This window comes from Sapajus apella, unplaced genomic scaffold (genome assembly GCF_009761245.1).
Source record: "Sapajus apella isolate SASKATOON/1434 unplaced genomic scaffold, GSC_monkey_1.0 scaffold57, whole genome shotgun sequence".
NCBI classification, from domain to species: Eukaryota; Metazoa; Chordata; class Mammalia; order Primates; family Cebidae; genus Sapajus; species Sapajus apella.
Window position 1 is genome coordinate 960,336 of NW_022436997.1, and position 14,227 is coordinate 974,562.

The following is a 14,227-nucleotide window of genomic DNA, read 5'->3' on the forward strand; positions in this document are numbered from 1 at the left end:
CTTTTTTTGAGATACAGTTTTGCTCTATTGCCCAGGCTAGAGTGCAGTGGCATGAACATGGCTCACTGCAGCCTTGACCTCCCACGCTCAAATGATCCTCCTTCTTCTGCCCCCACCACCAAGTAGCTGGGACTACAGGTGTGTGCCACCATGCCCGGCTAATTTTTGTGTATTTTATAGAGACGGGTTTTGCCGTCTTGTCCCGGCTGGTCTCGGACTCCTGAGCTCAAGCAATCCGCTTGCCTCAGGCTGCCAAAATTCTGGGATTACAAGTGTGAGCCATGGCACCTGGCCTGTCATGGGCTGTTGAAAGGAAAATGGCAGATGGATTATTCCTGGTCTGGGAGTTTGGATAGAAGAGAGGTCAAGGGAGCTGGGGTTTTTAAGGAGAGCTTGTGAAATGTAGCCAGCTAAGTGCTAAGAGGTATGGTATTTCCTCTTCTGTTTCCTGTACTTTTTGTACATTTTCTTCTGGTCCTTGTTACATGATAGTAAACTAAAATATTGGTTTGCATCTGTCTCCTCTGCTAGATTATGAGCTCCACTATGCAGGTCTCATATTTCAGTCATCTCCATGTTCTTAGCACCCGGTATGATGCCTGGCACATTGTGGATGTTCAATAAATGACAAATTGATGATCAGACGAGATAGGTGGTAGGAGGGTGATCTAGGTAATGGCCTACTTATTCAAGCGTGATTTCTATGATGTTCTCGTAATTCCCTCATTGCCTGCCTGGACCCACTGCTTCCCATTTACTGGGGAGACACCCTCTCAACCCCAGTGGTCATTCCCTGGTTTCATGAGGCTGAGACTCTAGCTTCGCTTCCATTAAAGCTGCTTGTTTTCTCCAAAAAGTGTGATGCTTGCTGGAACTCATTACTTCCCAGGTTCTAGGAGAACATCTCATGTCATGGGGAACAAGATGTTGCCTACAGTATGTTTAGATTCACAATACCTTCCTCTTAGAAGAAAGAGGCCAAGCGAGTGACTTCTTGTCCTGGAAACAACAAAATATTCTAAAGAAATCTTAATGGATATAATTTTGAGGATAAAAGGATAAAATGCCTGTATATTATATATTTTTTAAAAATGAAAATGGGGGGAGGATCCAAGATGGCCGTTTAGGAACAGCTCAGGATTGCAGCTCCCAGTGAAAGCGCAGAGGGTGAGTGGATGCTGCATTTTTATTGCCCACAGACTAGGCAATTCCCAGGCGGAGGAGCTCCGCAGGTCGCCAGCACAGCTGTGCCAGCTGGCACTGCTGCTTTGCCCCATGCGGCTGCTTTGTCGGTGTGCCGGAGCAGCAGTTCTCCGTACAAAATACACCGGTCCGGGTGCCCTTTTGGCTGGTGATTGGAGCCACGGGAAGTTGCCCATTCGTCTGTTTAAAAAGGGGACTGAGCAGGGAACCAGGACAGTAGATTCCAGGGAAAAAAAAAAAAAAGTGCCACAAATCTCAGTGCCGCTGTTTAAGCCAGTGCAGTGAGTGGCCACAGGGGAAAACAAACAGACCCCGGGGCCTCTTCAACAGGCGACTGGAACACCAACTTAAAAAAGGCTCTGAGGCAGGGAGCCAGGCGATCAGGCTTGGCTGGTCCCACCCCCACAAAAGAACAGCAATCAGAAACTCTCTGGATTGAGAGTTTCATAGCAAGCGCAGCTGAACCCTGGACGGTTCAGCTCCGAGGGGGAGGGGCGTCCACCATTACCAAGGCAGCCCATCACTACAGAGGTAGTCGCCCAATGCTGAGGCAGCCCGCTGTTGCCAAGGCAACCCGCCATTGCTGAGGCAGTCCGCCGTTGCGGAGGCAACCCGCCACTACAGAGAGACTCTGCCTTAAAAGAGGCGGGCCACCCTTGCCGAGGCAGTTCTAAGTACACCCATATAAACAGGACTGCAGGGAAGTTCACTCGGCAGCTGGGCGGAGCCCACAGCAGCTCAGCAAAGCCTCTACAGGCAGACAGTGACTAGGCTGCCTCCTTGCTGGGCAGGGCAGCTCTGAAGGAAAAAAAAAAAGGCAGCATTATAAGGGAAACTCATAAATAAAGCCCTAAATCCCTGGGACAGAGCACCTGGGAACAAAAAGCAGTTTATGAGTTCTGCTGCAGCAGACCTAAACATACCTGCCCAGCAGCTCTGAATGAACAACAGAGCTCACAGCTCAGCATTTGAGCTCCTATAAAGAAGAGACTGTCTCCTCAAGCAGCTCCCTGACCCCTGTATATCCAAAGAGCCACCTCATAAAGGAGAGATCAGACTGACACCTGGCGGGTATCCTTCTGGGCCAAAGATAGCAGAAGAAGAAAGCTGGTAACAACCCTTACTGTTCTGCAGCTGCTGCAGGTGATCTCCAGGCAAGCAGGGCCTGGAGTGGACCTCAGCAGACCTACAGCAGAGGGGCCAGACTGTCAGAAGGAAAACCAAGAAACAGAAATAACCTCATCATCAACAAACAGAACGTCCACTCAGAGACCCAATCTGAAAGCCAGCAACTACAAAGATGACAGGTGGATAAATCCATAAAGATGGGAAGAAACCAGCGCAAAAAGGATGAAAACACCTGAAACCAGAACACCTCTCCTCCTAAAAGGGATCACAACTCCTCACCAGCAAGGGAGCAAGGTTGGATGGAGAACGAGTGTGATGAAATGACAGAATCAGACTTCAGAAGGTGGGTAGTAAGAAACTTTTGTGAACTAAAAGAACATGTTCTAACCCAATGCAAAGAAGCTAAGAACCTTGAAAAAAGATTTGATGAAATGCTAACGAAAATGGACAAAATAGAAAGGAATATAAGTGAATTGATGGAGCTGAAAAACGCAACACGAGAACTTCATGAAGCATGCACAAGTATCAACAGCCGAACTGACCAAGCAGAAGAAAGGATATCAGAGGTCGAAGATCAACTCAATGAAATAAAATGGGAAGGCAAGACTGGAGAAAAAAGGGTAAAAAGGAATGAACAAAGTCTCCAAGAAATGTGGGACTATGTGAAAAGACCTAATCTACGTTTGATAGGTGTACCTGAATGTGACAAAGAGAATGAATCCAAGCTGGAAAATACTCTTCAGGGTATTATCCAGGAAAATTTCCCCAACCTAGCAAGGCAGGCAAATATTCAAGTCCAGGAAATACAGAGAACACCACAAAGATATTCGTCAAGAAGAGCAACCCCAAGGCATATAATCGTCAGATTCACCAGGGTTGAAATGAAGGAGAAAATACTAAGGGCAGCCAGAGAGAAAGGTCGGGTTACCCACAAAGGGAAGCCCATCAGACTCACAGCAGATCTCTCAGCAGAAACCCTACAAGCCAGAAGAGAGTGGGGGCCAATATTCAACATCCTTAAGGAAAAGAACTTTCAACCCAGAATCTCCTATCCAGCCAAACTAAGCTTCATAAGTGAAGGAAAAATAAACTCCTTTGTGAACATGAAAGTACTAGAGATTTTGTCACCACCAGGCCAGCTTTACAAGAGCTCCTGAAAGAGGCTCTACGCATATAAAGGAACTACCAGTACCAGCCACTCCAAAAACATGCCAAATGGTAGAGAATCAACACAATAAAGAACCTGCATCAACTAATGGACAAAACAACCAGCTAGCACCAAAATGGCAGTATCAAATTCACACATAACAATATTAACCCTAAATGTAAATGGACTAAATGCCCCAATCAAAAGACACAGACTGGCAAATTGGATAAAAAGCCAAAACCCATCAGTGTGCTGTATCCAGGAAACCCATCTCATATGCAAGGATACACAAAGGCTCAAAATAAAGGGATGGAGGAAGATTTACCAAGCAAATGGAGAGGAAAAAAACGCAGGAGTTGCAATTCTCATCTCTGATAAATTAGACTTTAAAGCAACAAAGATCAAAAGAAACAAAGAGGCCGGGTGTGGTGGCTCACGCCTGTAATCCCAGCACTTTGGGAGGCCGAGGTGGGTGGATCATGAGGTCAAGAGATCGAGACCATCCTGGTCAAAATGGTGAAACCCCGTCTCTACTAAAAATACAAAAAATTAGCTGGGCATGGTGGCGCGTGCCTGTAATCCCAGCTACTCAGGAGACTGAGGCAGGAGAATTGCCTGAACCCAGGAGGCGGAGGTTGCGATGAGCCGAGACCGCGCCATTGCACTCCAGCCTGGGTAACAAGCGAAACTCCAACTCAAAAAAAAAAAAAAAAAGAGACAAAGAAGGACATTACATAATGGTAAAAGGATCAGTGCAACAAGAAGAGCTAACGATCCTAAATATATACGCACCCAATACAGGAGCACCCAGATACATAAGGCAAGTTCTTAATGACTTACAAAGAGACTTAGACTCCCACACAATTATAGTGGGAGACTTTAACACCCCATTGTCAATATTAGACAGATCAACCAGACAGAAAATTAACAAGGATATCCAGGACTTGAACTCAGACCTGGACCAAGCAAACCTAATAGACATTTGCAGAACTCTCCACCCCAAATCCACAGAATATACATTCTTCTCAGCACCACATCACACCTACTCTAAAATTGACCACATAATTGGGAGTAAATCACTCCTCAGCAAATGCAAAAGAATGGAAATCATAACAAACAGTCTCTCAGACCACAGTGCAATCAAGTTAGAACTCAGAATTCAAAAACTAACCCAGAACCGCACAGCTTCATGGAAACTGAACAACTTGCTCTTGAATGTTGACTGGATAAACAATGAAATGAAGGCAGAAATAAAGATGTTCTTCGAAACCAACGAGAATGAAGACACAACATACCAGAATCTCTAGGACACATTTAAAGCAGTCTCTAGAGGAAAATATATAACAATAAGTGCCCACATGAGAAGCAAGGAGAGATCAAAAATTGACACGCTATCATCAAAATTGAAAGAGCTAGAGGAGCAAGATCAAAAAAACTCAAAGTCTAGCAGAAGACAAGAAATAGCTAAGATCAGAGCAGAACTGAAGGAGATAAAGACACAAAAAACCCTTCAAAAAATCAATAAATCCAGGAGCTGGTTTTTTGAAAAGATCAACAAAATAGACAGACCCCTAGCCAGATTAATAAAAAAGAAAAGAGAGAATAACCAAATTGATGCAATAAAAAACGATAAAGGGGATATCATCACAGATTCCACAGAAATTCAAACCATCATCAGAGATTATTACAAACAACTCTATGCACATAAACTAGTAAATCTGGAAGAAATGGATAAATTCCTGGACACTTGCCTGCTCCCAAGCCTAAATCAGGAAGAAGCCGAAACCCTGAACAGACCCATAACAAGGTCTGAAGTTGAGGCAGCAATTAAGAGCTTACCACCAGGCCGGGCGCGGTGGCTCAAGCCTGTAATCCCAGCACTTTGGGAGGCCGAGGCGGGTGGATCACGAGGTCAAGAGATCGAGACCATCCTGGTCAATATGGTGAAACCCCGTCTCTATTAAAACTACAAAAAAAAATTAGCTGGGCATGGTGGCGCGTGCCTGTAGTCCCAGCTACTCAGGAGGCTGAGGCAGGAGAATTGCCTGAACCCAGGAGGCGGAGGTTGCGGTGAGCCGAGATCGCGCCATTGCACTCCAGCCTGGGTAAACAAGAGCAAAACTCCATCTCCAAAAAAAAAAAAAAAAAAAAAAAAAAAGAGCTTGCCACCCAAAAAAAAGCCCAGGTCCAGATGGGTTCACAGCCAAATTCTACCAGACATACAAAGAGGAGCTGGTACCATTCCTTCTGAAACTATTCCAAACAATACAAAAGGAGGGAATTCTTACCAAATCATTTTATGAAACCAACATCATCCTGATTCCAAAACCCAGCAGAGACTCAACAAGAAAAGAAAACTTCAGGCCAATATCCATGATGAACATAGATGCAAAAATCTTCAATAAAATACTGACAAGCCGATTGCAACAGCACATCAAAAAGCTTATCCACCATGATCAAGTAGGCTTCATCCCAGGGATGCAAGGCTGGTTCAACATATGCAAGTCTATAAACGTAATTCACCACATAAACAGAACCAAAGACAAAAACCACATGATTATCTCAATTGATACAGAGAAGGCCTTTGACAAAATTCAACAGCTCTTTATGCTAAAAACCCTCAATAAGCTAGGTATTGATGGAACGTATCTCAAAATAATAAAATCTATTTACGACAAACCAACAGCCAATATCATCCTGAATGGGCAAAAACTGGAAGCATTCCCCTTGAAATCTGGCACTAGACAAGGATGCCCTCTCTCACCACTCCTATTCAATATAGTATTAGAAGTTCTAGCCAGAGCAATCAGGCAAGAAAAAGAAATAAAGGGCATTCAAATAGGAAAGGAGAAAGTCAAATTGTCTCTATTTGCAGACGACATGATTGTATATCTAGAAGACCCCATCGTCTCAGCCCCAAATCTCCTGAAACTGATAAGCAACTTCAGCAAAGTCTCAGGATACAAAATCAATGTGCAAAAATCACATGCATTCCTATACACCAATAACAGACCTCAAAAGAGCCAAATCAAGAACAAACTTCCATTCACAATTGCCACAAAGAGAATAAAATACCTAGGAATACAACTAACGAGGAATGTAAAGGACCTCTTCAAGGAGAACTACAAGCCACTGCTCAATGAAATAAGAGAGGACACAAACAGGTGAAGGAACCTTCCATGTTCATGGTTAGGAAGAATCAATATCGTGAAAATGGCCATACTGCCCAAAGTAATTTACAGATTCAGTGCTATCCCCATCAAGCTACCAATGACCTTCTTCACTGAACTGGAAAAAACCACCTTAAACTTCATATGGAACCAAAAGAGAGCCCGCATAGCCAAATCAATTCTAAGCAAAAAGAACAAAGCGGGAGGCATCACACTACCGGACTTGAAACTATACTACAAGGCTACGGTAATCAAAACAGCATGGTACTGGTACCAAAACAGAGGTATAGATCAATGGAACAGAACAGAGGTCTCAGAGGCCACACAACTTATCTACAACCATCTGATCTTTGACAAACCAGACAAAAATAAGCAATGGGGAAAGGATTCCCTGTTTAATAAATGGTGTTGGGAAAACTGGCTAGCCATGTGCAGAAAGCAGAAACTGGACCCCTTCCTGACACCTTACACTAAAATTAACTCCAGATGGATGAAAGACTTAAACATAAGACCTAACACCATAAAAACCCTAGAAGAAAACCTAGGCAAAACCATTCAGGACATAGGCGTAGGCAAGGACTTCATGACCAAAACACCAAAAGCATTGACAACAAAAGCCAAAATAGACGAATGGGACCTAATCAAACTCCACAGCTTCTGCACAGCAAAAGAAACAGTCATTAGAGTGAATTGGCAACCAACAGAATGGGAAAAAATTTTTGCAGTTTACCCATCTGACAAAGGGCTGATATCCAGAATTTACAAAGAACTAAAACAGATTTACAAGAAAAAAACTAACAAGCCCATTCAAAAGTGGGCAAAGGATATGAACAGACACTTTACAAAATAAGACATTCATGAGGGCAACAAACACATGAAAAAATGCTCATCATCACTGGTCATTAGAGAAACGCAAATCAAAACTACATTGAGATACCATCTCACGTCAGTTAGAATGGCAATCATTAAAAAATCTGGAGACAACAGATGTTGGAGAGGATGTGGAGAAATAAGAACACTTTTACACTGTTGGTGGGAGTGCAAATTAGTTCAACCATTGTGGAAGACAGTGTGGCGAGTCCTCAAGGACCTAGAAATAGAACTTGCATTTGACCCAGCAATCCCATTACTGGGTATATATCCAAAGGATTATAAATCGTTCTACTATAAGGACACGTGCACACGAATGTTCATTGCAGCACTGTTTACAATAGCAAAGACCTGGAACCAGCCCAAATGCCCATCGAAGATAGACTGGACAGGGAAAATGTGGCACATATACACCATGGAATATTATGCAGCCATCAAAACGATGAGTTTGTGTCCTTTGTAGGGACATGGATGAACCTGGAAACCATCATTCTCAGCAAACTGACAGAAGAGCAGAAGATCAAACACTGCGTGTTCTCACTCATAGGCGGGTGTTGAACAATGAGAACACATGGACACAGGGAGGGGAGCACTACACACTGGGGTCAGTTGGGGGGAAATAGGGGAGGGACGGTGGGCGGTGGGGAGCTGGGGAGAGATAGCAAGGGGAGAGATGCCAGATGTAGGTGATGGGGAGGAAGGCAGGAAATCACACTGCCACGTGTGTACCTATGCAACAATCTTGCATGTTCTTCACATGTACCCCAAAATCTAAAATGTAATAAAATAAATAAATGGGAAAAAAAGATTAGATGTAAACAATCATTAAAAAAATGAAAATGGCCTGAATGTCTTTTTACGTGTAAAAATATTAAATGTTCATTGTAGCATGTTATAAATTCTTACATAGATATAGTGAACAGAGATTCAGAAAGATAGAAATAGTTACTAGGAAGTTAAGATGCATCTTTTTCTATAACTAGAGTCAGCTTCAGGTGCATTTTACATTGTCAGAATCTGGAAAAAACTTTAGGAGTTGAAGAATAGAGGCCTGAGAAGAAACAGAATTCTTCCTCAAACTGTAGTACTGAGCTCTGTCTAAGATCAGAAAGGCAGGAAGGAAAAATCACTTGTATGGTCTCAGAGCAGTAGGTGGGGCTGCCCACAGTACCAGGAGCAGATGAAGCCAAATCCCTCAACAGCCATGCAAATTGACCTCCACCAGCAAAGGAGGGAAGGAAGGAATGAAGAAAGATATCAAAGCAAAAGCAACTAAAGAACCAGAGCCCATAACTCAAGAAAAGACAAAGCCAATCCAACATCTGGATAACTGATTCCAAGTTGAAAATTTACCCAAAGGAATAGTGGACGTATTCAGAGATATAATACAGGAAAAATGTCATGAAAGGAAGGACTAAATAGATCTGAAGGGCACACTTCGAACCAGGAAACTCTGATACACAGTAATCAATACTGATTATGATTATATAAGGATCAATGTTAACACACATCCTAGCTAAGTTATTGAATTAAATAAAGAATTCTTCAAGTATCCAGGAAGGAAAAAACAAGTTGTCTATACAGAAATAATCAGTGGAAATTTGGGATGGCCCCAGGCTTCTGTATGATGACAGAAACCAGTGGAACAAGTTCAGCTAAGTTCTGAGGAAACATTAAGAACATTCAGTACACTAGTGAGGTTGTCAGTCCAATATAAAGGCCACAGGTAAATAGTCTTAAATACAAAACAACTCAGGGAATACTGAGCCCCTTCCTACCCTTGAGCTATTTTGGCAAAAGATTATGTAGTGAGAAAATTTAGTCAAGCAAGAAATGAATCTAAATTAAAACATTCAAGATGAATAATTATGGTAACAGGACAATTATTGAGCCTCAAATTCATTTTAATAAATAGTTCAGACTAAACAACTTGAGGAAATATGATTGGAGAACAGAATACGTTACACACAAATGAAACAAAACGTAAACAACCCGGAGGAGGTGGAAGTATAACAGTGCTCATTATCTAACGCCACGGCATGCTGTCGCACATCTCAAATGCTCAAAAACAGAAACAAATTGTTAAAATATTTTAATATCACTACCCTCTTACTTTTTTTTCAAACAAAAGCTGCCACATGTTTATTAAGATACTAGTGGCTCTTAAGCACAGCGGGCTCTATAAGTCATTTTCCATACATTATCGCATGTTCGGGAAAGTCTCTGGGATGATATATCAAGACAGGCTTCTCTTGTGACTCAACTGGACGTCAGTCTCTTTAGAAGTCTGAGTAATGGTGCAATCTATACATCAGGGCCTTGTCTTTTTCATTCCCCAAGGCAAAGTATCCACTTTTGGGAGAAAAATCCGTGGTATGAATGTGAGAATTATTCTTCTTTTTAATGACTGGGAAGTTTGAAAATACTGTACAGGAAGGAAGATGAATCAATCTGACTGCTTCTTTCATTTTTTTCTGAAGCAATTGCCAAGATTTCTGTAGTAGGATTAAAGGTCAGAGAAGTAACACCTGTAACCAATTTCATTATAGCTTTTACTGGCTCCGGGTTTGTTTCCTGGAGGCAAGAATCTTGATTGTATATATTTACCACTCCGCAATTAGAACTACAAGCAACATTCTGTCCTTTCCTAGATGTGGCAATGCTTAATCCGTATAAACTGCCTTCATCAGCAAATCTGTTAAGACACTTCCTTGAGTTCATATCCCAAACATAAACTTCTCCGTCCCCTGAAGAGGCGTACACTTTCTTACTATCTGAAGAGAACGTGGATGCTGCAACCCTTCCATTAATTTTCGTGCTTCCAATCAGTTCTTTGGTCTTCATTGATAGCAAATGCAAATGCCCAGCAATGCCATTTAAGAGAAAGAAGGACCCATCTGGGGAGTCAAAGCTCCTCACTATCTTCTTTCAAACCTCTCACTTGGTGCACAAGAATTAACTTTCCAGCTAGCATGTCGTAGACATAAAGAGCCTTGCTATGGGTACTTGTGGCTTAAACTTCTTCCCCATTAGCACTAAAACAAGCCTTAAAGATGGGGAACCAACCGTGCATAGTGGCTTATGCCTGTAATCCCAGCAGTCTGGGAGGCTGAGGGGGACGGATCACAAGGTCAAGAGATCGAGACCATCCTGGCCAACATGGTGAAACCCCCTCTATACTAAAAATACAAAAATTAGCTGGGCATGCTGGGGCGCGCCTGTAGTTGCAGCCACTTGGGAAGCAGAGGTTGCAGTGAGCTGAGATCGTGCCACTGGACTCCAGCCTAGCCACAGAGCAAGACTCCGTCTCAAAAAAAAAGGGGTGGGGGACATTTTTCCAAATAGATACTCTGGATTTTAGGATTTGTTTTTCCATCAACCTGAAGTAGTAATCCAGCGACCACCACAATCTGTGCACAAGGACGGAACTGCGCGGGTGAGATCCGAGCAGCAGTAGGATGTTCAGCATGAACATGCTGGCAGTTTTTCAAGATTCCTCTTGGCAGAGAAGCTGATGCGGATATGCAATTCCCAGTCCTTTGCGACAAATCATCTTCATCCTGTTCACTTTCATCAGCTGAAGACATTTTCCGCTTATGAGTCTGCCCAGGCAGGTACTCCTCCCATGGCATGCTGGAATACGTCTTTAAGTCTCGTTTTAAGGTTGTCTTTTGAAAGTTCACTTTCGCTAGCATTTTTCATCCTATCTTTCCAAAACTGATTGTGTCAACCATTTCCTCATCTTCATTTTCTTCATCCGCCCACACTGGCTTCTTTTGAGGTGGAAAATTACCTTTTGCTTCATTCTCCACTTCGGAGCCACCCAAGTCTTTATTTAATTTTGTAGACTCGAGGTCTTGCTATGTTGCCCAGGCTGCTCTAGAAATCCTGGCCTCAAGCAATCCTCCCACTTTGGCTTCCCAAAGTGCTGGGATTACAGGCATGAGCCACAGCACCCATGCCCAGCCTGTACTTTTCTTCATGCTTGTTTTTGAGTAATGAGAATGTATGATTTTAATAAAATGAATAAAATAGTTATTTTATTTGAAAAGACAAATGACAGAATGGGAGAGACTTTGTAACATATGTAAGAATAAATTGTATATACATAAAGAACTTCTACCAAGTAATAGGAATAAGGCAAAATGTTCAGTTAAGAAATTGGATGACAACTTACAGAAGAAGAAATGCAAATAAACAATAAATGTATAAAATGATGCACAACAAAACTAGAAATCAGGGAAGTGCAAATTAAAAATGAGATTCTTCTTTTTTTTCAACCTCCCTCTCACACTGGTAACAATTTTAAAAGATTATTTGTATGCACTGTGGGTCAGCATTCCTGTAAGTGGGAGCTCCTGTACACTTTTTATGGAAGCATAAATTGACAAGGCTTTTTTGGAGGGCACTTTGGCACTATTTTTCAAAATTTAAAATGCATTATTTCCCTGACCTAGTAAATTCACTTTCTCAGAACTCTTAGAAAAGCACTCTCAAGCCAGTTGCTGTGGCTCACGCCTGTAATCCCAGCACTTTGGGAGGCTGAGGCAGGTGGATCAGCTGAGGTCAGGAGTTCAAGACTATGTTGGCCAACATGGTGAAACCCCATCTCTATGAAAAATACAAAAATTAGCCAGGTGTGGTGGCGCATGCCTGTAGTCCTGGCTACGTGGGAGACTGAGGCAGCAGAATTGCTTGAACCTGGGAGGTGGAGGTCACTGTGCACCAAGATTGCACCACTGCACTCCAGCCTGGGTGGCAGAGTAAGACACTCTCAGAGATACTCATCGATATATGTCCACGAATGTTCAGATGTTTATTTAGTTTTTTTTTTTCTTTTTTTGTGGTAGGGAAAACTGGAACTAATTCAGGAGACTTTGTACTATAGAAGTAAAAATATGTAAATACAGAGAAAAGGGACTGGAAAGCTAACTACAAACCTTGGCAGGGGCTTCCCCTGGGGAGAGCAGTGGAGCTGGAAGAGAGCAGGAAGGTGCTGGCTTGTTTTAGACTATCTACTTTTGTGGTGTTGCAGTCTTTTACTGTGAGGATATATTCATTTATTACTTATAAATTTTTTAAAATCTGAAGAAAAAAGTTGGGTAGATGAGCCCAAATCACTCTGTCCTAATCGTGTAGTTTAGATAAGGCTGGGTTGGGACAAGAAATGAAGATGTGACAAAATCAGTGGGGAGAAGGGAAAAGGGAAGGAGGATGTTTAGTGCTGAGACTGCCCTGCAATGCTGAGTAACAATCAGTGTTTTTATAGGGCATGCTGACTGCAGAATTTCTGTCCTGAAATCCTCCTTCCTTTGGTACAGTTTAGTTGCATATCTGAATTGCCTATGAATGAAGAACTCTATAGCATGATAAAGGGCACTCTTAAAAAAGATGGAGGAGAGCTGGACATTTCTTATTCCACTTAAACAAATGTTTAGTTTTACTGTATTGTTCACATAATGCCCATGTTAGGGATTTCCAACTGGAGAAGATCACTGTAGAGATGAGGGCCACCAATTTTTTTTTTTTTTTTGAGACGGAGTTTCACTCTGTCACCCAGGCTGGAGTGCAGTGGTGTGATCTGGGCTCACTGCAACCTCTGCCTCTGGGGTTCAAGCAATTCTCCTGCCTCAGTGTCCCTAGTCGCTGGGACTACAGACATGCACCACCACACCCAGCTAAATTTTTTTATTTTATTTTTTTTTTTTTTGGTAGAGACAGGGTTTCACCATATTGGCCAGGCTGGTCTCCAACTCCTGACCTTGTGATCTGCCTGCCTCAGCCTCCCAGAGTGCTGGGATTACAGGCATGAGCCACTGCGCCTGGCCCTGGGCCACTGATCTTTTTACAGTTGTTCCCCATCGTATAGAGGCAGTCTTGCATTTTAGAGAATGTTGTTGAATCTGAGCTTCTATGGTCACAGGTGCAGTTTGCTTTCCAGGGGAGGGTCATTGTGTCTTAAGGAAGAGTTAGCTCTAAGAAGGGCCCATAATCCTCTCTTCTATTCCCCTAGGGCAGCAATTGAAGAGAGATATGGCAGAGATCTGCTCAGCCTCTCGAGGAAGAAGCCATGTGGACAGTCTGAAATCAAGTACGTACCAAGTTTTTTTCTGGTTTTCAGGTTGGTTAATAATGCCTGGTAGCCCCCTCGATTCAGCAGACAGAATTACCAGGAGGTTGAAGGTGCTGTCTGAAAAAAAAATATTTTTTTGGGAAATGAGATCTCACTATTTTGTCCAGGCTGGGTTCAAACTCAAGATCCTCAGTCAGGCTCAGTGGCTCATGCCTGTAACCCCAGCACTTTATGAGACTGAGGCAGGCAGATTGCATGAGCCCAGGAGTTTGAGACCAGCCTTGGCAAGTTGGCAAAACCCCATTCCTACCAAAAACAGAAAAATTAGCTGGGTGTGGTGGCCCATGCCTGTAGTTTTAGCTACTTGGGAGACTGAGGTGGGAGAATCATTTTAGCCCAGAAGGTAGAGGTTGCAGTAAGCCGAGATCATGCCACTGCATTCCAGGCTGAGTGTCAGAGCAATATTCTGTCTCAAAAAAAAAAAAAAAAAAAATCCTTGTGCCTCAGCTGCCCAAGTCACTGGGACTGTAGGTGCATGTCACTATACTTGGCCTGAAATAAACTGTTTTGTGTTTTTCTTATTTTCAATTGTGAAAAATCTAGACAAGCAGAAAAATGGCTAAAATGGACTGAAGC

At 42.7% G+C, this 14,227-nt stretch overlaps 1 protein-coding gene and 1 pseudogene across 2 annotated transcripts in view; one reads left to right on the forward strand and one right to left on the reverse strand.

Annotated features, from left to right (window-relative positions):
* Window positions 1-14,227, forward strand: part of PSTPIP2 (proline-serine-threonine phosphatase interacting protein 2) — a 104,088-nt gene that overhangs the window by 43,538 nt on the left and 46,323 nt on the right. The window contains exon 3 of the mRNA XM_032245249.1: window positions 13,532-13,609. Within this exon, the coding sequence (XP_032101140.1) occupies window positions 13,532-13,609 (78 nt within the window). The remainder of the gene's footprint in view (window positions 1-13,531; window positions 13,610-14,227) is intronic.
* On the reverse strand, window positions 9,646-13,380 carry LOC116528108 (annotated as a pseudogene). Its single transcript, XR_004258855.1, has 3 exons — window positions 13,368-13,380; window positions 10,850-11,347; window positions 9,646-10,596 (listed from the first exon to the last, which is right to left on the reverse strand). The product of XR_004258855.1 is annotated as a U3 small nucleolar RNA-associated protein 18 homolog pseudogene (transcript).